At 44.5% G+C, this 27,884-nt stretch overlaps 1 protein-coding gene across 2 annotated transcripts in view; it reads left to right on the top strand.

Moving 5' to 3' along the window:
- AZIN1 (antizyme inhibitor 1) overlaps positions 1-15,980 on the top strand; it is a 268,902-nt gene extending 252,922 nt beyond the window's left edge. For both annotated transcript variants that reach the window (XM_029591846.1, XM_029591847.1), the window contains exon 12: positions 14,061-15,980. In XM_029591846.1, the coding sequence (XP_029447706.1) occupies positions 14,061-14,169 (109 nt within the window). In that variant the 3' untranslated portion in view covers positions 14,170-15,980. The remainder of the gene's footprint in view (positions 1-14,060) is intronic.
- The last annotated feature ends 11,904 nt before the right edge of the window (positions 15,981-27,884 follow it).

Below are 27,884 nucleotides of genomic sequence, written 5' to 3'. Positions count from 1 at the left end.
CATGGGAGGATGTAGACACTGACACAGATACAGAAGACCTCATCTCAAAACCTTCTCCACAAGAAGAAAGAAGGAAGTCACCACCAGAGGACCTTTCTTTTGCAAATTTTATTAAAGAAATGTCAGAATCAGTACCATTCACTCTGGTCACGGAAGAGGACACCAGGCACAAAACACTAGAAATCCTCCAGTTTGTCGATGTCCCCAAGGAGGTCATGGCCATACCCGATCCATGATGTGCTTTTAGATCTCCAACACCGCCTGTGGGAGCATCCCTGTACAGTTTCACCTATTAACAAAAGAACAGATGCCACATATCTTATGCAGCACATACCAGGGTTTCAAAAACCACAATTACCACATCAATCAGTGGTGGTAGAATCGTCACAGAAGAAAGCCAGGAAACAAAACCCCCATTCTTCTGCCCCCCCCAGGAAAGAACAAAAATTCCTCGAAGTCTTAGGCCGCAAGATGTTCCAAGGCTCCAGACTAGTGTCACGTATAGCAGCTTATCAACTCTATATGACACAATATCAAAAAAATCTATGGAAACAAGTCAGGATATTACAGATAATCTCCCATAACAACAAAGGGATCCACTCAATGCCATTATCCAATAAGGCCTTGAGTCGGGAAAACACGAAGTTAGAGCGGCATATGATTCTTTTGAAACATCTGTGCGCATGTCAGCTACAGGAATCAGTTCCAGGAGATGGGCTTGGTTAAAGGCGTCAGATCTCTGATCAGAAATGCAAGATAAGCTGGCAGATCTTCCATTCACCGGAGATAACCTTTTCGGTGAAAAATCCAAGATGCTGTCTCACAGTTAAAAGACCACCACAAGACACTATGCCAGCTTTCAAGATTACCTGCTGAACATCCATCCTCAGCATGCAAGCCCATAAGATGAGACACTAGAAAGCCCTTCTACCGACCTCGTCAATAGTATCCACCTGCATCTAGTGTGCGTCTTGCAAGACCACCTCAGCGTGGACATCCAAGCAAAGCAAACCAAAACTCAACCAGCCCCTCAAACAGGGCCAGCAGCTGGTTTTTGAAACATTCCCAGAGAACAGCAGCCACTCCAACAACCCAAGAGCAGACTTTGCCTGTAGGGGATCGCCTTCATTAATTCATTACAGAACTGGCGCTTAACCACCGATCAGTGGGTGTTAGCCATCATAAACCAGGTTACCGTCTCAAATTTCTCACGATACCTCCGGATTCAATGCCCATTCCATTGTGGTCACACAACAACCACAAACTTCAATTACAATCAGAACTCTCCACCCTGCTGAATTCCAGAGCTGTTGAAACCGTTCCCCGCTCTCAACAAGGCAGAGGCAGAGGGTTCTACTCCTATTTCCTAATTCCAAAGAAAACAGGCGGCCTCTGTCCTAATCTAGATCTCCTCCATCTCAACAAATTTCTTCAAAAAGAAAAATTCTTCCCTTATTACAGCAAGGAGATTGGCTCTGTTCTCTGGGCGTTCAAGAAGCTTATGCTCACATACCCATATCCCCACAACATTGAAAATATCTGCGATTCATAGTGGGCCAAAAACATTTCCAATACAGAGTTCTACTGTTCAGGCTCGCATCATCACCTCGGGTATTCACAAAATGCCTGGCAGTGGCTGCTGCACATCTATGAAAAAACAGTATTCATGTTTTTCCCTACCTAGACAATTGGCTCATCAGGAGTCCATCCAGGCAAGGAACCCTCACTGCCTTAAGAAGTTCCATGGCCCTGTTGCATTCTCTGGGATTCCTAATCAGCTATCAAAAATCACATATGAACCCGTCTCAGCTCCTCACATTCATTGGAGTAGGCCTCGACACCACAGTCACAAAAGCTTTTCTTCAACTTGCAAACTCTCTGACCAGGTGCAAAGTAGCCTCTGCTCATCAATTTCTTACACTACTGGGCCACATGGCCTCTACAGTCCACATTACCCTTATGGCGAAATTAGCCATGAGAAGGACTCAATGGACTCTGAAATCTCAGTGGCTCCAAGCTGTTCAGCCACTGTCGTCCCTAATACAAGTCACCAAGCAATTACATCTCTCATTTTGCTGGTGGACAAATCAGCCTGCATTACAGACCGGCCTACAGTTCCAGCAACCGGCTCCTAAAGTAACCTTGACCACAGATGCATCCAGCTTGGGATGGGGGGCTCACGTCAACAACCTCCAGACCCAAAGTACGTGGACTCTGCTCGAAAAAAAAGTGTCAAATCAACTTTTTAGAACTTAAAGTGATGCGCTATGCCCTTTATGCCTTCAAAGACTGCCTCTTACACAAGACTGTGCTTATACAAACAGACAACACAGTAGTAATCTGGCACATAAACTGGGAGGCACAGGCTCCTATCTACTGTCAAGAAATAGTGCAGATTTGGGCCTGGGCCCTAGCACACTCCATGCATCTCAGGGCCACTTGGCATACAGAATGTCCTAGCGGACAGTCTGTCGACATTTCCATCCCCACGAATGGTCTCTGGATGCCTGTGTAGCGAGCAAAATCTTTCAACCCTAGGGTCAACCAACCATCGACCTCTTTGCATCCAAACTGACCCACAAAGTGGAAAGGTTCTGCTCCCTCCACAGTCATCGACAAACGTACACCAGGGACGCATTTGTTTGCCTCTGGAACAAAGGCCTTCTATATGCGTATCCTCCGATACCGCTTATAGCCAAGACTCTCGTGAAGCTACAACAGGACAGAGGATCAATGATTCTCATAGCCCCGTACTGGCCTCGATAGGTATGGTTCCCCATACTCCTCGATGTCTCGATCAGAGAACCAATTCGCCTGGGCGCAGAGGCCACCCTCTTAACTCAGAACCAAGGCAATCTACGCCATCCGAACCTACAATCCCTTTCCTTGACGGCTTGGATGTTGAAAGCTTGACCCTACAAGCGCTCAGTCTTTTGACTCGAGTCTCTGTTTCTCGTAGCTTCAAGAAAGCCTTCCACACGTAAATCTTACCATTCCAAATGGACCAGGTTTACTAAGTGGAGTACTTAAAAATGTATTGACCCTTTCTCCTGCCCCACTCCATCTTTATTAGACTATCTCTGGCACCTTTCAGACTCTGGTCTCCAAACCTCTTCAGTGAAGGGTACACCTAAGTGCCATCTCAGCGTAGCACAAGGGAGTAGGGGATGCCCCAGTAACAGCGCAACCCCTTGTAAGTAGATTTATGAGGGGTCTATTACAACTTAAGCTCCCTATATTGCCACCAGTCACTAAATGGGACCTTAATGTAGTACTATCAAAGCTCATGCACTCCCCGTTTGAGCCTTTGCACTCCTGCGATGTTAAATTTCTTACATGGAAAGTTCTCTTCCTAGTAGCCATTACATATGCTAAAAGGATTAGTGAGTTACAAGCCCTTGTCACATATTCACCCTATACTAGGTTCCTACATGACCGAGTGGTCCTACGTACTCATCCTAAGTTTCTGCCTAAGGTGGTTACTGACTTCCACTTGAATCGGTCTATAGTTTTGCCCACATTTTTCCCAAGACCTCACTCTCACCAGGGCGAGAAACTTTTACACACCTTGGACTGTAAACGACTTGCATTCTACTTGGACCGCACTGCAATCCATAGGAAATCCACCCAACTCTGTTTCTTTCGACAAAAACAGGCCAGGAGTTGCTATGGGCAAACAAACTCTCTCCAACTGGCTAGCAGACTGTATCAAATTCTGCTATGAGAAAGCAGGCCTTCCTCTCCAGGGGCGAGTAAAAGCACACTCACAGGTCGATACTCTAAGGCCGCGGTAGAAAGAGTGCGGCATTGCCAGGCGCACTCTCGTTCCCCGCACGCACAGTTCTCTTCACCTAGCGCTCGATACTCTCTTCTAATTGCATGCAAATGCATGCCGCGGCTGCGAAGCCTTAGGCAAGCATTAGGCCCGCGCAACCCATTTTACTGTATAGAGCGCCTATACAGTATCCTGGGTTCGCGGGCCTAACGCTTCACGGCCGCGCTGGTATCTGTCATTTCAAATGACATTTGAAATGACAGGTACCAGGAAGTGGACAGTTATGTTCCCCGATGCTCGGCAAACTTTCCCCCAGCCCACGCTCACCTGCCCTGGCCCCGTCCGGTCTCCGGTGCAGCCCCAGTCTGTCTCCTCCTCCCGAGGCAAAAAAAAAACAAAAAACCGAAAAAGTAGCAAGGCTCGGGCCTGCTACGATAGTCCCTTCTCCTCTCCTCCCGATTTCGGCGCTCAAGGCGGCCGGGTGGGCGTGCATTCATCCAGGAAGAGGGAGCCGGCGGCGAAAGCGGCCTCCGGCTCCCTCTGCCTGGATGAATGCACGGCCCCCGCCGGCAGTGAATGAATGCCCGTGCGATTTCGGCACTCAAGGCAGTCACATGACGTGACGTCACGCCTTGAGCGCCGAAATTGCACGGACATTCATTCATACATCAAATTCCTTATAGGAAAACATCTTTCTAACAAATAAGTTGATCTCCAGCCTTTTTTTTTAAATCAGAAAAAGACCACTGAACCCTACTCATAATGAAAATAACTTTGGCTCCTGAATGGGCAACCGATTAGACTGGGATAAACAGAAACAATGCCCGTGCGATTTCGGCGCTCAAGGCATGAGCGCCGAAATCGCACGGGCATTCATTCACTGCCGGCGGAGGCCGTGCATTCATCCAGGCAGAGGGAGCCGGCGGCGAAAGCGGCCTCCGGCTCCCTCTGCCTGGATGAATGCACGGCCCCCGCCGGCAGTGAATGAATGCCCGTGCGATTTCGGCGCTCATGCCTTGAGCGCCGAAATCGCACGGGCATTCATTCATGCATCAAATTCCTTATAGGAAAACCTTTTTCTAACAAATAAGTTGATCTCCAGCCTTTTTTTTTTTTAAATCAGAAAAAGACCACTGAACCCTAGTCATAATGAAAATAACTTTGGCTCCTGAATGGGCAACCGATTAGACTGGGATAAACAGAAACAATGCCCGTGCGATTTCGGCACTCAAGGCATGAGCGCCGAAATCGCACGGGCATTCATTCACTGCTGGCGGGGGCCGTGCATTCATCCAGGCAGAGGGAGCCGGCCGCTTTCGCCGCCGGCTCCCTCTGCCTGGATGAATGCACGGCCGCCTTGAGCGCCGAAATCGCACGGGCATTCATTTACTGCCGGTGGGGGCCGTACATTCATCCAGGCAGAGGGAGCCGGAGGCCGCTTTCGCCGCCGGCTCCCTCTGCCTGGATGAATGCACGCCCACCCGGCCGCCTTGAGCACCGAAATCAGGAGGAGGGGAGAAGGGACTACCGTAGTAGGCCCGAGCCTTGCTACTTTTTCGGGGTTTTTTTTTTTTTGCTTCGGGAGGAGGGGACAGGACTGGGGCTGCACCGGAGACCGGACGGGGCCTTGAGCGCCGAAATCGCCCCCATTTTTTACACTTTATTCCCGTTTTAATTTTCTAATACCACACTAACACCAAGTAGAGGGTGGCGGTAAACTAACAGGTTAAGGACGCGGCAAAATAGCGGGTTACAAAGGAGATAATCTGAGCGCGCATCACAGTATCGGAGGGGAATAGCTAATTCCTTCATTATACAGCTAATTCGTTCATTTACATATCATATACATGCTGCGTGCGGAAAGGGTTATGCGTCTGTTTTAAGAAGCGCTAAGGACGCGTGAAACTGGAGACTGGATCGCTGGATCGCCTTACGCGTCCGAATTGTGCGCTCCCAGCTCCTCAACCGCACGTTACAGTATCGACCTGTCAGTAAGGGCTATGTCAACTTTAGTAACACACTACCGTTCAGTACCTATTGTTGAAATCTGCAAAGCTGCAACTTGGTAGTACTATTCACATATTTGCAGCTCACTACTGCTTAGATAAGGAAGGACAAAACTCTGCCTTTGGACAATCTGTCTTGAAAAACCTATTTCCAATATAATACCAACTCCTTCCACATCCGCCTGCTGTGATTCAGGCTGCCACATCTTACTCAGTGGCACTCCAGTTGTTGTACCACTTGCACAAGTTACGTGCCATTGACCTGTTACAAGATGAGTCAGCCGGTAGCTTGCTAATCACCCATATGTGAGGAGTATCATCCTGCTTGTCCTGGGATAAAGCAGAGTTGCTTACCTGTAACAGGTATTATCCCAAGACAGCAGGATGTAGTCCTCAGAAAACCCACCCGCCACCCCGCAGAGTTGGGTCCGCTACAGTTTTATTATTTTATTTTTTCGCTCGAACCTATTGCTACAAACGAGACTGAAGGGAGACCCTGTGGCTTCAGGGATTATGGCATGCTCATTGTGCCAGTCAAATGTTTCTATAAACTTTGACAGTTTTCCGTGATAGGGCTCCATCGATGATGTCACCCATATGAGAGGACTACATCCTGCTGTCCTGGGATAACACCGGTTACAGGTAAGCAACTCTGCTTTCTTGGGAGATGCTGGATGCCCTTTCTCTGACAAACTGACCACCAGCATTTCATTGTATACATGAACTGATCCTTCTTTTATAGGTAAAATACAATATAGTACTAGGTTAGAAGTGCGTGACTACCCAGAGAATCATTTACATTGATTGTCATGTCAACAGCATAATAGATTATCCCTAAACTACCCTGATTATTTCTCCAAGGTGGGGCCCATTTACCATCACTCTTTAGATAGTCCTCTGTTCTGTAGAATCTTGTTGGTCAGGGCAATTATCACATCTTAGGCTGTGTTTACAGATGCTCCTGTAGTGACAGTCTAGCCTGAAGTTCCAACCGTTTCCTTCTGCTTTTGTGACCCTATAATTAGGCATCACAAAGTGTCACCAGCTTCAACTGCTGTCCAGATGTCCTTGGAATTCCTGCAGGTCAGGCTCAGTAAGACATTTGAAGTTCACACAGCCAGAAAGGCTAAGATAGCAGAGGATTCTGGGTCAGTTGCTATCTCCATGTTGGTCTCAAGCTCAGGCACACATCAACCTGGAGATCAGTAGAGCCTCTATTACATTTGAAAATCATCCGCCTGCAAGAAGTTTTAATTTCCATAGTAATCATAACTTGTAAAATATAGCATAGTTGCTTACCTGTACCAGGTGTTCTCCTAGGGCAGCAGGATGTTAGTTCTCATGTGGGTGACATACTATGGAGCCCGGCATGGAAAACTTTTGGCAAAGTTTCTAGAAGCTTTGACCAGCACACTGAGAATGCCCAGCCTGCTGCTATCCACGTATCCATGCGAGGTCCCCCTTCAGTCTCATAACATAGAAAAATACGAGCGAAAAATAAAGCAGCAAACCAGAAGGCGAACCTAACCTTATGGTCCTACCTCCGGAAGGAGGACTAACATCCTGCTGTCCTGGGAGAACACCTATTAAGGTAAGCAACTGCGCTTTCTCCTAGGACAAGCAGGATGGTAGTCCTCACATGTGGGTGAATACTAAGCTCCAGTCTGTCCCTGTTAACAGGAGAGACCAATAGTGACTGAACAAGGTGCCAACGGGCACAGCAGAATTGTGACGTAGGTCAGCCGGGGATTCTGGTTTCCGTTGTAGCATGAAGAGTTGGATTCAGGACTGGAACAGATTGGACGGATTGACCAAAGGCATTATCCTGACGCCCTTCTTTATCCAAGCAGTAATGAGCCGTAAACATATGAAGAGAACTCCAGGTTGCGGCCTGGCATATCTCGACATCTGAAACGTACCTCACTTTATTAGAATATAAGAACATAAGAAATTGCCATGCTGGGTCAGACCAAGGGTCCATCAAGCCCAGCATCCTGTTTCCAACAGAGGCCAAACCAGGCCACAAGAACCTGGCAATTATCCAAACACTAAGAAGATTCCATGCTACTGATGCAATTAAGAGCAGTGGCTATTCCCTAAGTAAACTTGATTAATAGCTGTTAATGGACTTCTCCTCCAAGAACTTATCCAAACCTTTTTGAACCCAGCTACACTAACTGCACTAACCACATCTTCTGGCAACAAATTCCAGAGCTTTATTGTGCATTGAGTGAGAGAGAATTTTCTCAGATTAGTCTTAAATGTGCTACTTGCTAACTTCATAAAATGCCCCCAGTCCTATTATTCAAAAGTGTAAATAACAGATTCACATCTACTTGTTAAAGACCTCTCATGATCTTAACGACCTCTATCATATCCCCCCCTCAGCCGTCTCTTCTCCAAGCTGAACAGCCCTAACCTCTTCAGCCTTTCCTCATAGGGGAGCTGTTCCATCCCCTTTATCATTTTGGTTGCCCTTCTCTGTACCTTCTCCATCGCAACTATATCTTTTTTGAGATTCGGCGACCAGAATTGTATACACAATTCAAGGTGCAGTCTCACCATGGAGCGATTATAGAGGCATTATGACATTTTCCATTCCCTTCCTAATAATTCCTAACATTATTTGCTTTTTTGACTGCTGCAGCACACTGAGCCACTCCTATGAAGAGGGGTCTGGCTTTGCTCCCTCAATCTAAAAGTTGTCTACACCCATATCGAGATTTCCTGGTTCCACCAGAAATATCTTTGTTTTGTGGAGGGCGAGAACCACTTCCAGTACCAAGTGTTGCTCTTCAGTCTGGCATCTGCTCCTCACGTCTTCACAAAGTGCCTGGCAGTGGCAGGGTCTTACCTAAGAAGAATGCGAGTGACAGTGTTTCCCTACCTGGATGACTGGCTTATCAAGAGCCCTACTGGGCAGGGGAGCTCTTCAGTCCCTGCATCTCACCATTCAGATATTGGAAGCCTTAGGGTTTCTGGTCAATTACCCGAAGTCACAGCTGGTCCTGTCACTGCAGCTGGACTTTATTGGTGCCAAGTTTGATGCGGTTCAGGCTTGGGCAATTTTGACCCGAGATCGAGCGCTCACTTTGGCATCCATATGCAGGAGCAATCGGTTGCCAGGTCACAGCGCACCGCATGATGCACTTCTTGGGACGCATGGCTGTGACCGTGAGTCACTCCCTTTGCTCATCTACACATGCGCAGCACACAATAGACCCTGCGGTCCCAGTGATGCCAGGCCACCCATGACCTTAGAGTGCGCATATGGATAACTGCCACTCTGGGACTCTTTGTTGTGGTGGGAGCCCCAGTCCAGCTTGGAGATAGGGGTGCCCTTTCAGGTGTCTCTTCCAAGTTGTGCTTACCATGGATGCGTTCCACCTGGGTTGGGGGGCTCACGTGGAAGTTCTTCGCACCCATGGCAGATGGCCGGTGCGGGAGGAGCAGGTTTGGATAAACTTCCTGGAGCTCTGGGCGATCCTGAATGTGCTCTGGGCGTTCTGTGATCGTCTGGCCGACCGTGTGGTCCTAGTTCAGACAGACAACCAAGTGGTGATGTGGTACCTGAACAAGGAGAGGGAGGCACAAGATCATTCCTCCTCTGTCAAGGGGCGCTAACTATCCCAGGGCATCCTTCTCCAAGCAGTGTATTTGCCAGGGACAGAGAACGTGGTAGCAGATGACCTAAGTAGTTCTTTCCACCCACACGAGTGGTCCTTGAAGCAGGTTGCTGCAGATTGGTTCTTCCGCTGCTGGGGAATTCCAGATGTAGATCTTTGCTTCCCCAGAACAGGAAAGCACATCAGTTCTCCCTGTTCGGGGGGGCGGGCTGGCAGGTCGGCATCTGACGCCTTTGCCCGTCATTGGAGCAGGGGCCTCCTGAATGTGTACCCTTCGCTTCCACTAGTGTCAGACTCTACTGAAGCTCCAACAGGACCGAGGAACCATGACCCTCATCACTCCTTTCTGGCCGTGGCAGATCTGGTTCCCGCTTCTTCAGGATCTCTGCAGGGTCCGATCAGTCTCGGGACCTCGGACCTACTCGCGCAGGATCAGAGCAGATTACCTCATCCCAACCTCCAGGCCTTATCCCTCATGGCTTGGATGTTGAAAGGGTGACATTTCAGTCCCTGAACCTCTTGGAGGAGGTGTCTCATTTCCTGATGGAGTCCAGGAAGCTTTCCACTAAGAAGTCTTCTAGCCTGAAGTGGAGGAGATTCTCCATATGGTGTGTCACGGTTTGGATCCGTTCTTGCTCTACCACAAAGCTTCTGGATTATCTCCTGCATCTCTTGGAGGCTGGCCTAAAGACCAAGTCAGTCCACCTAAGTGCTAATTGGGCCTACCAGCAAGGGGTGGATGGTTCACCCATCTCGGTGCAGCCTATTGTTGGTTGCTTCATGTAGAGTCTGCTTCAGCTGAAGCCTCCTTTATGACCCCCCCCCCCCCAATGTCTCATTGTGGTCCTGGCCCAGCTTATGAAGGCTCCCTTTCAACCTTTGTAATCCTGTGACCTAAAGTACCTGATCTGGAAGGTCGTCATTTTGGTAACGGTCACCTCGGCATGCAAAATCAGCTAAATTCAGGCTTTGGTGTCCTGCCTGCCTTACATGAAGTTCTTTCATGATAGGGTGGTTCTGCACACGCATCTGAAATTCCTGCTAAAGGTATAGTGACAGATTTCCATCTGAACCAATCATTTTGTCTTGCCCACCTTTTTTCTTAAGCCTCATTCGCAGGAGGGTGAAAGAGCTCTTCACAGCCTGGGTTGTGAAAGAGCCTTGGCTTTCTACCTGGAGCGGACAGCAGGCCAAAGGCAGCCCTCGCAATTCATCTCTTTTGATAAAAACAGATTGGGAGTTGTTGTGACCAAGCAGACCTTGTCCAACTGGCCAGTGTTCTTGCATTTCTTTCTGCTATTCACAAGTAGGACTGCAGCTCTAGGGCCGTGTCAAGGCTCATTCTATCAAGCCATTGCAGCTTCAGTGGCCCACTTGCGAGCAGTCCCTGTGGCCGAAATCTACAAGATGGCGACATGGAGCTTTCTTCATATGTTCACCTCGCACTATTGTCTGGACAGGGATGGCTGACGTGACAGCAATTTTGGCCAATCTGTCATCTGGAATATCTTTCAGGTGTGAAACCCAACTCGTCCTGCCTAGGGCCCATTTTTCGGGTTCAGACTGTCTCCCTCCGTTACCAACAGCACCACTGTTGTGCCCATTGGCACCTAGTTAGGTGTCTGTGGGTCACTGGTTTTGGGTCAGCCTATAGCTAGGGATTCACCCATGTGTGTGAGGACTACCATCCTGCTTGTCTTAGAAGAAAGCAGAGCTGCTTACCAGTAACAGGTGTGTTCCTAGGACAGCAGGATGTTAATCCTCAGGAAACCCGCCCGCCACCCCAGAGTTGGGTTTCTATTTTTATTTCTTTCGTGATTCTATATTATGAGACCGAAGAGGGAGCCTGATGGCTAGTGGTATGCTGGGTTTGCTCAATGTGCCTAGTGAAAGTTCTAGAAACTTTGACAAAAGTTTTTTCCGTGCCGGGCTCCATCTGATGTCAAACATGTGTGAGGACTAACATCCTGCTGTCCTAAAAGAACACCTGTTACAGGTAAGCATCTGCTTTCTTTCAACTAATCTGGCCTGGCGCATTGTTGGCACATCTAATAGCTCTTTGAGAGGATCGCAATGTTCGAATAGGGTTATAAATATGAAAGGCATTTGCCCAAGGAAAGAATCCAGCATCAATAGTTTGCGGACAAGAATTAACATTTTGACACTCTCGAACAGACTGGAAGCCAGTGTAGGTCCTTAAGGACTGGAGAGGTGTGATCTCTCATGGAGTGTCCAGAAATCAGTCTAGCAGCTGAATTTTGCAACATCTGCAGAGCTTTTAAAGCTGAAGCTGGGAGCCCCAAATATGGCGAGTTGCAATAATCCAATAATGGCAGGATTAAGGCCTTTACAGAAGAAAACATCGAGCTCTTTCAAGTTGACCAAGAATAGTCTGTGGACTTCAATCTTCATCTTGCCACACATTGTCAATATGATTTGTCTGGGCTTTGACTGACTTAATCTTAAATTCATTTTATTCTTTCTAAATCCATTGTATTGTACTTTGTGTATTAGATCATTGTCCTGATGAAAGGTTGGTAGACTGGAACAGGTTTTTTCCACGTTCTGCCTATACATTGCACCATTCATTTTTTCCTCTGTTTTTACAAGCTTCCTTGTCTTCGCTGCTGGAAAGCATCTTCACAACAGAATGCTGCCACCACCATGCCTTACGGCCTTTAGTTTTAGCAGGTTGATGTGCTAAGTGTTCTGGGTTACACAGCATTTAGCACCGACTAAAAAGTTCCACTTTGGTCTCATTACATCATACAACCAAATCCCATATGTGAGCAATACGTAAGTGTTGCTTTGCAAATGCTGAGCAGCACATGTGGATTTTCTTCAGCTGTGGCTTCCTTCTTGTCACCCTCCCATAAAGATCATGTTTGTAATCTTGAAATTGAGTAATCCACATTTTCTCCAGTCTCAGCTAGACCTCTATAGTTCTTTAAATGTCGTCACAGTGACCACTTGAAGCAGTTTCCTTAACCTACAGCTATTGACTTTTGGAGGGACAGTCTGATTGCAGCAGTGTCTTGGTGAAGCTAAACTGTTTCTACTTTACAGTGATGGACCTGACAGTGACCCAAGGAATATTCAAAACATGAAAATTTTCTTCTAATTTCCTCCAATCTGTACCTTTGAATAAATGCTATCCTAGAGTTTTTAGCATCTCCTTGTTTTGATATTTGCTTCAAATTCACTTCATACAACAAACTTGATCCTTCATCTAGGAGTATTCGAATCAGCTCAGCTGCTGCTGTTGGACACTGGAGTTAATTTGGTTTGCTATTTTTATTCTTGTATTTTTATTCTTGTATTCCACAATTTCAAATAATGTGGATAATAAAATATTCATAATCACAAATTAACTTTCATCTTGTATTCCTCTTATTTCTACAATGTTCAACAAAGATTATATAAAACATACATAAGATGAATTAAAACATAAAACAATATAGAGAGAAAACATTGCAAACACTTAAGGCAAATTTATGACTTTCATGTGCCTTGGGGGGGTTATTCAGAATACACCTGTACAAACATTGCCTTCAGTTGTTTAGGAAGTGTAAATCTTGTTCATTATGCAACTTCAAAGGCAACACATTCCACATCTGAAAAGCAGCTATGGAAAATTGTCTTAACACAAACAGCACAACTAAAAACATGACCGATATGATTTGATATTTTTATCAAGAATGTCTGTATATAAAAATTCTAAATAAGTAAATAAATGACAGTAAAAACAATTGGAAATGAAAACAATAGCATTAACCAAGTTGCATGCTTTCACCTTCTTCCTGAAGCTGAGATAATCACTTTGATCTGAATTTGATGACAGGGTATGAAGACTTTTTTGCTTTTTATTCTTAATTACTTTTAGAATATTTGTATGATTCTTTCATGATGAAAGTGTAGCATGTGTAGATCTGTAGAATAATTTCCTATTTTTAATGCATTTCCACTTGTATTTTTTAGTCAATGAAAAATGTACAAAGCACTGTGTACACATTTAACAGTGTAAACAGCAATAACTGGGCAGATTGAATGGGTGGTCGGGTTTTTCTACCAACTACCACCTATGGTGCTGTTACTCATGTACAGTATAATCTTAGATTAAGGGTTCAATAAAAGGATTCCTTGCAGACTGATACTTAAAATATTTTAAGTAGTTTTCTTGAGAGATTCTAATTCATTTGTTGTAGCCGGTTTATTTGTAATCACATTAATTATGGTCAGTACTTATTTTTCATCCTGGTATTTCCCATAGATCAGAGCCCAAAGCTATGCTTCAGGGTATGTAATTGCACGATCAGTTCTTAGCTCTGGTTAGTGTATGATGGAGCATGATGGTTTTGCTTTATCTGAATGGTAATTTAATGTGGTTTTTTCCCTCTAGTGTAGTTGCTCTTAAATTGGAGGGCTCAGGATGTGTACTTCTGACATAAAACTAGACTTTTATTCAACATGTTATCTTTTGAGGGGAGGGAGCTAAAAATATTGGAATATGACCTAATAGGTTTGAGAAACCTTGCTCTAGGTGTGAGTTACTCTTTCCATGTTTATTTTTGCTTTTGAATGGCCTTTAGGCTTGTAATCAAGGGGAAATAATGTAGATGGATTACTAAATTCATATGGATTTTTGTCTTGTAGGTATGAGATGCAAGATGCTGGAATAATTTCAAACACAATGAAGAACTTCTTCTTTGTGCCGCCTTGCTTTCAGCTGAGTGAAGAAGACTGCTTTTCCACAGCAGCTTAATCAGGCATAAATGCTTCAGTTAAACCTACAGTTGCAAGTCTGTAGTTTGGTAACATTCCAGTGTGGAAGACAAAAAGAACAACTTTGATTTCAACACGTTTTCTTCAAAACGTGAAACAAATACTAATAACTAACTGGGACCAGGCCAAATCATCTATAAGTAAGAACTGTCCAAGGAGAATTAGATGCCATGTCCAAATTTAAACTTGCCAGTTTTTGACCCCTGAGCATTTAAATAAAATATGCAACAAAATGGATGACTTAGTTGAGATGGAAACCATCACTTGGGTTCCTCATTAAACAGTTTACATGCAAGTACACCGTTTTTATACTAAGGATTCCTGTTCAAGTCTTGTAAAGTTATTGTCTCTTTCCCAGATACCAGTGGGAGACCAGTGTGACTTAGATATGTCTAGTGTATTTAGAATGTGTAAATTTTGTGCTTTGAGCTATAGTTCAATAAATGTAAAATTGCATCTTAGTATTTGTTGTACTTGACCTGCCGTAACTCTTGTATGATTGCAATAAACTTTGTGTAGATTTTATAAGTTTTATTTCTGGCTCAGACTTTGGGAGAGGGGTGGTAGTAATGGTACTGGTTTAAAGGTTCTCAGGTTCATTATCCCAGGTTTAATAAGTTCCATTAAACTAGGATCAGTTTCATCCCCATTGCCACTGGGAGTTGGGTGTTTGATTTGCAGCAACTGCTAGGAGTAAGTAGAATGAACTTGAGCTTGGTGAAATTGGTGTGAAAACTTAAATATATTACAGGAAAGATGAAACACAAAATACAGATTGTATTGTTTATATCTAGAATTTTTAACATTGGCATCAAATTTCAGAATTCCAGTCCTGCAGTAGTAAATTGTGGTAAAAGATAGTTATATGCTGTATAGAAGAAAAGTAGTATTAATCACTTTGTATATAATTTGAACTGCAATTAGCTCTGTACAAACAATCTGTATAACAGGCTTTCAGATTTTGATGCGCTTTTGCACTGAATGTTGTTTAAATACAAGAAGTACCAGAAAAGCACATTTCTGCTTATCAGCAATCTTTCCCACTGTAGTGACTGATCCTTTTTCTACTGTGGAAATACTGTTGAACTGTTCCAGTAGATATACTAATTCCATTACTGTCATCCTAATTTCTACCTCTTCCCTTTCCTCACTTTTTTTGACTTGGTTATGTAATATTTCAAATTTAACCTGTGGTGCTTGGTGCCAGGATTTTACAACGCATATATTAATGTGGTTAGAAATTTTAGTGATGACCATATCAGTTTGCTTTCTTTCTCAGCATGAGACTAGAGTGAAAGTTAAGGATGTCATACATTTCTATGACAAAATATTTTCAGTATTTAAATGCCATACTTAACGGGACTGTCCTTTTTTAAAATGATTTATCAAGTAAATATCTTCCTGAATAGCTCTTAAGGTTTATTAGTGCTTCATGCTTTTTTTTTTTCAAAAACCAGTTTGTTTTATTTTGTAGCTTTTTGTACTTTGGAGTGCAAGCAATGTTCTTATAAACCTTGAGAGTATTTCTGTCATTCATAGATATGTAGACATCCTGGTTCCCAGTACCAGCTGGTCAGTTTTACATACCAATAATTTGAAAAGTGTGGGGATCATCATTCATAATTTATGTTGGTAGATCCAGAATGTCTACCACAAAGTTCTAGTGCATTGGCATGGACTTCATATTCTACTGTGCCAAGGGTTTAAGGATGCATGTTTGAATTGTTTCAGAAAGGAGCAAAAATTGTACAGCTTTTCTTCAGAATTAAAATAATTTGAGTTTATCATGAATCTGTGTATTTGGAATTTATAGCTGACTATTTTGAGCTTTGATTTATGAATTACTATGCGTTTTATTGGCAGACCAGAATTGAAACCCAATGGACAGCCACTTCTGTATCCTTCAATACACCTGCTATAGGGTTGCCAATTGGCTCTGTATTTTCAGGACAAGCTGGTTTTCTCTTATTTTCTCCATTGCACTTGACTTGCTTTTCTTAGGGAAATCAGGCTACAGTGTTTCCATGCAGCTGCCATATGAGTACTACTTAGTCTTTTTTCTACTTACTTGACTAGACAGTGTTTGGGGAGGGGGATGCTGATGCTTTTTGGCAGTTTTTGAGGAAAATGCTTTTTTTTCCTGTCTGATAGTGTTAGCTGGGTGGGGTGCCTCAGTTTTTCTTATACCCTGCTAGTTAGGGTTTTTAGGCACTTTAAAGTTTTCTTTCTTTTCAATGTTGCCCTTCCTCCAGACCCCCATTTTTTTGACCTGGCAATTTCCTCAGTGCTTCTCTGTATTTCCAGTGCAGTCAGAGCCAGAGCTGTAGCCTTCATTCACAACTACAAGACAATTTTTTTCCCCTATTTTATATCCCCTCCCAACTTATGTTTAGTCCAGTCCTTGCTGTGATGATCCTGGGCAAGGGGGGCCATGCACTTGGGCTGCTCTTGGAACCCTGTAATCAAAGGCCCTGAACATGGCCAATAGGTGTCACCCTTAGGCAATGACCTTGACTCCCTCACACCCTGTCCTGGGATGGGGGAGGTAGTGAACACTGCCTCTGCAGTATCCACAAGCCTGGCCATCCCAAGGAGTGGAAGATACGATTAAGTGATTGAACCAGGGACCATGTATATGACAGAACACAGCACTTAACTGAGCCACCGGGTTTCTGGTGTTGTAGAAAATAGTGGTTTTCCTGCAGATAAGCAGGTTGAATTAGCCATGACAATGGGGACGTCCCTCTGGTCCTGTAGGTGGCGGAGCTCCAAAGAGCACACAGTTGAGCTTTGTGTGCCTGCTATGCATATCACCATGTGGTTCCCAGCTTGCCTCAGTCTTGTTCTTCTGCTGCGCAGGTAGTACGCAGAGCTCTGTATCTCTCAGTGCAACATTGTTTGGAACCTTCTGGTTACACTGCTAAACAAATTTCTGGGAACATTTTGTTTCCTCCACAACCTTCGGAGAAACAAGTAGATTTAACAAGCTGAACACAAATATGCATTTATTATGTCTATATTACGTAGCGTTTGCCAGAAAAGTGCAATATACATTAAGCATTGTTACATGTTTGAAGCAGCATAAGCTATAATGGCAATGTTGGCACCAGAAAACAAAACTAAAAATGTTTTGCTGTAGATTTCCGCTTGTAATCACTGTCCGATGCTTTGCGGATGAGAGTCCAACAATAGTCACCCAGTATGGAAGGATTCCACTTGCCTTGATACTGTTTCTCCATTTTGACAGTGTCTTGATGAAACCTTTCACCATGTTCATCACTCACGGTGCCAAGATTGTCTGGGAAAAAGTCCAAGTGGGAATGAAGAAAATGTATCTTCAATGACATGTTGCACTTCATCAATTTGTATGCCTGATGCAGATTTTCAACCTGTTCGACATAGTCTGCTGCCTTATAGTTGCCTAGAAAGTTGCAAACGACATTCTTGAAGGCTGTCCACACAACACGCTCTGTACCTTGCAGAAGACCATCAAAGTGGCTGACCTACATCACAGCTCGGATTTGCGGGCCAACAAAAACACCATTTATCTTGGCGTCGCTTATATGTGGAAACATTTGTCGTAAATTGTAACACAAAATTGGCTGTTTCTCAAAAACTTTACGTGATGTACAAATTTCAAAGTAATATCTGTGATCAGCATAAAAAAAATCTGTTTGGAACACCAAAAAGCCTGAAGGAAACAAAAACTTTGTTTACCAGTGTAACCAACCAGCTTCGGCAATCCCTGGCTTGGTGGACACAGGAGTCCAATTTACACAAAGGACTACCCTTCTAGCCACCACAACCACAAATAATGTTGACCACGGATGCCTCCAACTTAGGCTGGGGAGCCCACGTCAACGGACTGCTAACACAAGGAGTGTTGGACCAAAGCAGAAGCGGACCACCAGATCAATTTTCTGGAACTCCGGACGATACGGTATGCCCTATTCACATTCCAGGATTGCCTATCCAACAAGGTAATCCTGGTTCAAACAGACAACCAAGTAGTGATGTGGTATCTCAACAAACGGGGGCACAGGCTCTTATCTGCTCTGCCAGGAGGCAGTGCAGATCTGGGCCTGGGCGCTCCCGCATTCCATGATACTGCGAACTACCTGGCTGGCACAAAAAATGTGATGGCAGACCCTCTCAGCCAGACCGTTCACCACCACGAATTGTCCCTAGATCCCTCTGTAGCGAACAGAACTTTCCATCAGTGGGGGTCAACCAGACATCGACCTCTTTGCTTCCTTTCACAACCGCAAAGTGGACCGATTCTGCTCTCTACACAACAGCCGCAAGACACCAATGATGAATGCCTTTGCCCACTCGTGGAGCATGGGTCTGCTATACGCGTACTCTCCTATTCCACTCATCAGCAAGACTCTCATGAAGTTATGTCAGGACCGGGGCACAATGATCCTCATAGCCCCGTACTGGCTGCGACAAGTCTGGTTTCCCATTCTTCGCAACCTCTCTGTCCAGCAGCCTCTTCACTTGGGCACGGCACCAACTCTCATAACGCAGAACCAGGGCGCGTTACGTCATCCGAACCTCCAGTCTCTCTCTGACAGCCTGAATGTTGAAAGGTTGATTTTGCAATCCCTTGACCTTTCCATTGATGTCTCTCAGGTCCTCGTAGCTTCATGAAAGCCTTCTACTCAGAAATCTTACCAATCGAAATGGAAGAGGTTCTCCTTGTGGTGCATGCCAAAAGGTCTAGATCCCTGCTCCTGGACTACCTCTGGTACCTCTCGGAGTCTGGCCTCCAGACTTCCTCCGGATACACCTCAGTGCCATATTCGCTTACCATAAAGGAATAGAGGATGCCCCAATTTCAGCGCAACCCCTTGTAGGGCGTTTTATGAGGGGCTTGCTACAGCTGAAGCCTCCACTACGTCCCCCAATTGCGGCCTGGGACCTCAATGTTGTATTGGCACAGCTCATGCGGACTCCGTTTTGAGCCCTTGCATTCCTGCGAGCTACATCATCTCACTTGGAAAGTTATTTTTCTAGTAGCAATAACATCCGCTCGCAGAGTCAGTTAGCTACAGGCACTGGTAACCTACTCGCCTTATACAAGAATTCTCCATGACAAGGTAGTGCTCTGCACTCACCCTAAATTCTTGCCAAAGGTAGTGACTGATTTCCACTTGAATCAATTCATAGTACTGCCCACCTTTTTTCTGGGGCCTCACTCACATCCAGGTGAGCAGGCTCTGCACTCCCGATTATTCAATTGATTTATGGTGCTAGCCAAAGTCTCCAGAATCTTTTGCTGTTCTGTAATTCGCTGGGCCAGGCCAGGGATGGCCTGGAGCACCGAGACCTGTGCTGGGTCCATGGAGTTGGCAATCTGTTAGGATTTGTAGGTTTGTGGGCCTTGGGCTGAGGTGAGAGATGGTACCGCCCACAGGGAGGAGCCCCATGAGCCTCACTGTTGGGAGGCGAGGTCTCAGCTGCTGGATGTGCAGAACAGTAGGTATTGGAGAAAGAGCAAAAGAGTGAGAGACATTGCCAGCGGAGCAGGGAGTGTAGCAAGAAAGTCACACAGACACAGAGGTGCCACGGGGTCTGTGAAGTGGGGTACACCCAAAAGGAGGAATCCTCTGTAGAGGTGATATGGGGTACACCCAAAGGGGAGGATTCCTCTGTAGAGGTGATATGGTCCGCAGAGCGGGGTACACCGATGAGGGTTCCTCAGTAGAGATGATACGGTAATGGTCTGCAGAGTGGGGTACACCAATGAGGGTCCTTCAGTAGAGATGATATGGTAATGGTCAGCAGAGCGGGGTACACCGATGAGGGTTCCTCAGTAGAGAGAATATGGTAATGGCCCGTAAGAGGAGTACTCACAGTAGAAGTAGAGATGGTTCCAGAGGAAGCCCCGGGGAATGGGCCAGGCAGTGGTCCTAGGTGAAAGGTCCGCTGAGGAACAGATAGCCAGAGATGAGAAAAGGGCCCCCGAGGAGCGGGTACCCGGGACGTCTCACGCCAAGGAAGCCGGATCTGGAACGGGAAGTCTGTAGTGAGCGAAGCGGATTCAGCAATGAGGGAACTCGTTGCCAAGTCGTAGGCAAACTGGGCCAGCCAGCTTAAGAGTCCATGGAGAATGACGTCATCCGGGGAGGGGGGGGACGTTCCTGCCGTGACATGCATAAGACTGGCCCAGAAGCGCATGCGCGCCTAAAGAGCTCCAAGGGTAAGATGGCGGTCGACAGCATCCACGCCGTCAGGAAGGCTCGGGAACAGGGACAGGCAGGCCCATGATAGCTGGCGGAGGCCGCAAGTCTTCCCAATGGAGTCAGTACAGTGAGGCAAGAGGTGAGCAACAGCGGTCACAGCCGTCTGTGACTGGGCGAAACATCTATCTTCTGCTAAAGTTTTTCATTGGTTACTGATGCATAACCTTCCTTAAAAAAGGGTCTGAAGTAATAACTTTGTTTACTGAGAGCTTGTGTTTCTCATATATTGATTGCTGTTCTTCTTCCTCACTGATCTTTCTTAACTGCTGGAAAAATACCAGTGGATAGTCAAGGTAGCCTTCCAGTTTGTGTCATTATGAGGCACTCATCATGGACAATTCCTCTGATAACTTGTTCCAGTTCATCTTGGTGCTCCAATCCTTTCTGTTGTCTACAGCTCTGGAGTAATTTTTCCAGATGATGGCGTTAATCTGAGAGTTTCTGTCCTTGTTTATAACAAGACTGCAATTAGAGAGAAAGGTCTTCTCCAGTTGCTATACTTCCAAATGAATTGTCCAAATCATTGAGATGGTTTTGAACAGTAACATCCAGATGGGTCTCCTTTGTGTCAGCTATTTGTTTCTTATTTTCATCCTCAATATATGTCTACTCTTAATATCTTCATGTCTTATAGTCATCTTCCCATACAGATACCAGTTTGATTCCACAGAAAACCTTGAGCTTTCTGTACAGTCCATATTCATATGTAGTTTTTAGAGACTGTATGTGTTCCAGAGAGTTCCAGCACTGGTGGTGCTAGACAAAGATGAAAATATAATGCCCAGTATAATTTTCAAAGGCTTAGGAAATTTTCCAGTTTGGATGAGAAATCCCTGCATGTTGAAAATAAGAAAGGAGCTGCTACATGTGGAATCTTCTTCTTTTTTTTTTTTGGTGATATTCCACGTCTCTTCTGCTTTTAGGAAGGAATCATTCAGTTGGTCAGCAGATGTTTGCTTTCCTGTAGTACATATTTTGTAGATTCATATTCTTCCTCCACTTGATCTTTCACAATACAAGAGATCAGCTCTTCTCATTGCTACAATTCATCTTCAATCTCATTCCTTCTCCTTTTATGGAACACATCACTGGGCATAAAGATTTGATTTATATCAACTTCCTGTAATGCACATCAAGCCTCCAAACTTTTCACTAGATCAGTTATTCTGATTGAAGTACAAAGCTGTGAAATGTCTCTCAGGCTTTATAGTAGAGTATTCAGATTGTCTTCAGTGAAAAAGAGAATCCAAGGAGTGCTTTTGTCTACTACATTCTATTACCACACTCTTCAGCACTTCTCTTAGTAATGCCACAGGTCCTGGGCTGTGCTCCACAGCTGATGATATCTGCCTCATGTTGTTGCTCACAATTAGAACCAATGATGCTTCCATACCAGCAAAAATACTGGGAGTCCTGCTCAAGGAGAAAAATGTATTACACAGGCAACTCCATGAACACTTTGCATAATTAGACAGATTTATTATCTGGAGACCAACAAAGTGCATAAAATATATTATAAAATGTAATAGTAAATCAAAATATTTATTTACAGAACATTTAAGTGTAAGCAGTAAGAAAATACAATTACACAGACAGTATCACTTTCATGATATTACATCAAATGTCAATAGCAATATTCTGTTCTAAAAGAGGGGGAGGTTATATAAATATTTATTTTGGGAACTATATTATATATATTTATATAATCTCTCCCGTGAGCTGGTTTTCTTGTGTTTCCACTTCTTTTTTGCTGTAATATTCTATTCTAACAGAGATCAGCTGCAGTGCAAACTAGGTAACCACCATGTATGTCCTGAAATATAGAATAAGCCAGGTGCTGTTTACCAAATATTCACCAGATGGCACTGTAAGACAAAGTAAAAGTCTGAGCACAGGCCCTGAATCTCAACATGAATATCACATAAAGCTCTGTGAGGTAGTTCAAAAGATTGTGAATTGTCCTCCCATTGGGTTTATTTCCTCACTGTCTCCCTTTAAGAAATAAAATTCAGAGAATTCTCTTGGATTAAAAATAGTCTCCAATAAATAAACTTTGCCCTCATTAATTGTCTAATTATTTTTTGCCTCTATAGTGAAGATTTGCCATTATAGCAAAGAATTCAATTCAGATTGTAGTTGCTGTTGCTGAGATGGCCACATGTCAGTCTCTAGTTCTGAGTTCTTTGGAAATCCAGCTGACTGGGTCTCAAGCTTCCAGTAAATGTCTTTGTCTTTCATTACAAGCAGACTTCAGCTCAAGGAGATGAAATGGAGAATATGCTGATGCACAATCTTTAGCATTTAAACTGGTATTGGTCAATTAAATCCAGGGGCACTTATATGATTTCATCAGTCCCCTCAGCCTAGCAGCTTCATCCAGAAAAACTGTTCTTATTTCTCAAGTTTCCCTTTCTGAGTGGGCTAAGAATATATGACAGTTCTACTGTTGGTTGTCCTGTCCATGTCAATAACGGTGATTAATTCAATCAGCACAGCTATTTCTCTATCTCTTAGACAGTTTTTCTGTTCAACCATTTAAGTGCAGGGATAATAGTGAATCAGTTAATAGCATTCCATCAGACTCTTTCCACCCTCATTCCTTTCCTCAGTCCTGCAAACAAGAATGTGAAAAAAAAAAAAAGCAGCAAGATTCTCCCAGCTTAGGCAGCCCTGAAGGGGCAAAGAGCAAATGTAGTTCTGCTTCTCAAGGGCAGGAGCAAAGACGAAATGGAAAAGTGGGCAAAGTAATGGAAACACTACTGAAAGAAAGAACAGTGTTATATCTTGAATTCAATGGATTGCAGGATCCTACGTGACATTATTTTACAAAGAGAAGATCTTACCCAACAATGTTGATTGAATATGTTAATGAGGTGACCTTCATCATTATCATCACAATCATCTGTGAAACTCTGATCTCAAGAAAGCCGTGGATGAACTTGTTCCTATGAAACTTACCACTGAAAAAAAACAACCTCCAATCCCACACCCTGGAACACCCCAGAGCTGAGAGAGTTAGTGAACTGGATGAAGCTTTGAACACTGTTGAGATAACTGCAGAAGACACTAAACATACTACTACAAAGCAATCCCTGCAAGCAAAAAGATATTACTTCTCCACAACGATCTCCCAAGTTAAAAACTCACCTTGAGAACTCTTTCACACCATCAACAACCTTGATACAGCCACTCACTGCAATAAGATTGCTGAATTATTTTCCAATAAGATCACCAACATCAGATCAGAATTTAATCTCTTCACCACAGACCTTACTCTAAATATGTAACCAATGATATTCCCTCGCATCCCCTTGCATTTTTCTGCCTCCTTTCTCTGGAAGAAGTGGATTGCCGCCTCTCAAATCTCAAATCCTCAGCATGTTCAAATGATCTGTATCCAACGTGGCTCATCATAAACTCCTTTCTCTTAGAGGGCCATCTTCCTCTAAGAAAGCTGTGGTAAAACTCTCTTTGAAGAAACAGAACTTGGACCCTATAAAAATCTTAGTAACTACAGACCAGTCTCTAACATTCCATTCCTCAGTAAAATAATTTAAAAAGCAGTTATAAGTCAACTCAATGAGATCTTACAAGCCTCTAACTTCTTGAACCCCTTCACTCTGGCTTCAGACCTTACTATAGCATGGAAATGGCTTTAATATAGCTGGTGGAAGACTACATCTGTACCTTGATTGGGGTAACAGGCTCTTATAGTGCTCTAAGACTTGTCCGTGGAGTTTGACAGTAAATTGGGGTAGGCAGCATTAAACCTGGAGTACCACAATCAGGTCTGGTTTTCAGGATATCCACAATGAATATGCATGAAGTATTTTTGCATGCACTGCCTCCATTGTATGAAAATATATCTCATGCATTTTTATTAGGGATGTGAATCGTTTTTTGACGATTTAAAATATCGTCCGATATATTTTAAATCGTCAAAAATCGTTAGGGCCACGATACAATAACAATTCCCCCGATTTATTGTTAAAAAATCGTAAATCGGGGGGAGGGCGGGAAAACCGGCACTCTAAAACACCCTAAAACCCACCCCCGACCCTTTAAATTAAATCCCCCACCCTCCCGAACCCCCCCAAAGTGCCTTAAATTACCTGGGGGTCCAGCGGGGGTCCGGAACGGCCTCCTGAAATCGAATCGTGTTGTCTTCAGCCGGCGCCATTTTGCAAAATGGCGGCACAAAATGGCGCCGGCCATAGACCAACACGATTCGACTGCAGGAGGTCGTTCCGGACCCCCGCTGGACTTTTGGCAAGTCTTGTGGGGGTCAGGAGGCCCCCCCAAGCTGGCCAAAAGTCCCTGGGGGTCCAGCGGGGGTCCGGGAGCGATCTCCTGCCGCGAATCGTTTTTCCGTACGGAAAATGGCGCCGGCCATACGCGTTATTTGGCCCCACTTGGTAAGCTAATCAGGAAACACCATATCCCATTCCATGCCTATATAGATGACATCCAATTACTTTGTCCTCTAGGCACCAAAATTTTGCAAACCTAAACATATATCTCAAAGAGATTGTAAGTTGGCTTCCATATGTAACCAGGTTAAAATATGAAAATAAGGGGTTAAAGAATTGTTTTTTTTCACTGAATATGTTACTGCACGGGAAAGATTTGCAGACAGCTAGGAGAGCTCTTTCTTCCTCCCTTCAACTAAGAGGGAGGAGCAGAGCTGCTGAGATTTTACTTTCATTTTTGCAAAAGCAGCCCCCACCATTCTGTTTAAGTGACATTTTTTTTACTGGAAAAAGGACATTGAGGGAAGGTGTAAGCACATTTAAGATTGTGTGTGTGTGTGTGTGTGTAAAACTTACAATGGTTAAATGCAAGTTTGAAGAAGCTTGCCCAGGTAACAGACAGGACAGGATCAGATTAATAAAAATTTTAGCTAAGGCCGTGGGATGTTTTCTTGGCATTTATTAGAAAAAGTGTGAAGTCTAAAGAATTCTGGAAGTTTAAGAGATATCACTTTTGGGGAAAAAAAAAAAGTCTCTTACCTATGAGATAAAGTGTGATACCTTATGTTGCGCGTCCCATCCGCGCTCGGCCCATGTCCGGGCCTGCTCACCTCACAGACTCCACCACGGGTCCCGGGTCGTCCTCCCCTGCAGCAGCAGTGAGCACAGCTAGGCCTCAGTGTCCCACAGCGGTGGTCACCGGGCCTTCCACCTCCAGCTAGGCCTCATGGTGGGACTCGGCGTCCTCTGGGGCAACGGCCCCACCCCTACGTGCGCACGGACCGCCCGGTCCCTTAAAGGGTCAGGGACGAATCCCAGCTCCGCGGTGTGCCCTGATTGAACAGTGTATAAGAGGAAGTCCATGCCTTCACTTCCTTGGCTTGGCAATCGGGTCGATCACATCGTGATTTCTAGTTTGCCTTTGTATTTCCAGTCTTTGTTCCAGTCTCATCCCAGTCCTGTTCCAGCGTCCTCCTGTTCCAGTGTCCTTCCATTCCTTCATCTCCCCAGGTAGGAGCTCACGGACTGTCTTCTCGGTACTGACCTCGGCCTGTTCTTGACTACGTTGATCGCTGCCTGGATTTGACCTTTTGCCTGTTTCCTCCACCATGTCTGCACGCTGCCTGGAACCGACCTCTGCCTGACTGCTGACCACATCTGCATGCTGCCCGGAACTGACCTCTGCCTGAACGCGACCACATCTGACTGCTCTCTGGAACCTGACCTCTGCTTTGGCTGACTACCCATGGACTGACTACTGGTATTTGACTCCTGCTTTGGCTGATTTTCCACGGACTGACCACTGGCTCAGACCCCTGCATTGGCTGATCATGTTTCCTTGATTCTGGCCTTGATCCTTGCCAAACACTCAGAGACTTTTTTTTTTTTTTAAACTCTTTATAAGTTTTTATATTCAGTTAACAAGATAAACTTGACAAGTAATGAAATACAGATAATAATATACAAGAAAAGAAGAAATTTAAAGAAAATATTTCACAGATAATTTCAATAGATATTAATCACATTTAGTATCTATAGACATTTACTCTCTGTGTTATTCTGTCAGACCACATTATGGGGAGGATCCAATTGCAAATATGAAGGTAATATAAGACAATTTGTCAACAAAAATAGATATACCACAAACATAAGAAAATGCCATACTGGGTCAGACCAAGGGTCCATCAAGCCCAGCATACTGTTTCCAACAGTGGCCAATCCAGGCCATAAGAACCTGGCAAATACCCAAAAACGAAGTCTATTCCATGTTACCATTGCTAATGGCAGTGGCTATTTTCTAAGTGAACTTAATAGCAGGTAATGGACTTCTCCTCCAAGAACTTACCCAATCCTTTTTTAAACACAGCTATACTAACTGCACTAACCACATCCTCTGGTAACAAATTCCAGAGTTTAATTGTGTGTTGAGTAAAAAAGAACTTTCTCAGATTAGTTTTAAATGTGCCCCATGCTAACTTCATGGAGTGCCCCTAGTCTTTCTACTATCCGAAAAAGTAAATAATCAATTCACATCTACCCGTTCTAGACCTCTCAAGATTTTAAACATCTCTATCATATCCCCCCTCAGCCGTCTCTTCTCCAAGCTGAAAAGTCCTAACCTCTTTAGTCTTTCCTCATAGGGAAGCTGTTCCATTCCCCTTATCATGTTGGTAGCCCTTCTCTGTACCTTCTCCATCGCAATTATATCTTTTTTGAGATGCGGTGACCAGAATTGTACACAGTATTCAAGGTGCGGTCTCACCATGGAGCGATACAGAGGCATTATGACATTTTCCGTTTTATTCACCATTCCCTTTCTAATAATTCCCAACATTCTATTTGCTTTTTTGACTGCCAGTTGACAGCTAGTGTTTCTTTTTATTCCTGTGGTCGGTACAGATTACTCAGAGCTAGTTCTAGCTAATTGAGAGTCTGGATTAACTTTGCTGTTTGAAAAAGAATTTAACTGAATTGGGTCAAAGAAGACATACTTAATTCCAACATGCTTAATAATGCATTTGCAGGGAAAATACAACCAAAAGGAAGCCCTCAAACTAGGACACCCAGGGGATTCCAAGATGGCCGCACGCTGGTGTCAGGAGCTCCGGCCATCTCCCTACTTGAATATAAAATTGCCTTTTCTAAGAAGTTTCTTTGAATTACTATGGGAAAAAGGAAGGGTAAGGCAAGAACTTACCCTGAAGCAAATGAAATGTTGCCTGTTACGGGCCCAATGGATCAACATATTGTCCGGAACCCCGAGAGTTACTCCAAAGTGAAGCCCTTGGACAGAGAAGCGGATGGTGATCCAATGCAGCCTGGTCCAGACCTGAAATCATCTCTATCACCAGAGCCGAGTTGGACCCCTCCTCAACCTGGCCCTCCCGCGGAGAGGGCTGACATGATCAGCCTACTCCCGTCGCGCTGTGAAGATCGAAAGCAGTCGGCTGCCTCAGCGTCGGGTGGAGCCGTGATAG

The sequence above is a fragment of the Rhinatrema bivittatum genome, chromosome 2, assembly GCF_901001135.1.
Source record: "Rhinatrema bivittatum chromosome 2, aRhiBiv1.1, whole genome shotgun sequence".
Taxonomy (NCBI): Eukaryota; Metazoa; Chordata; class Amphibia; order Gymnophiona; family Rhinatrematidae; genus Rhinatrema; species Rhinatrema bivittatum.
This window is presented reverse-complemented; position numbering and strand designations above follow the sequence as displayed.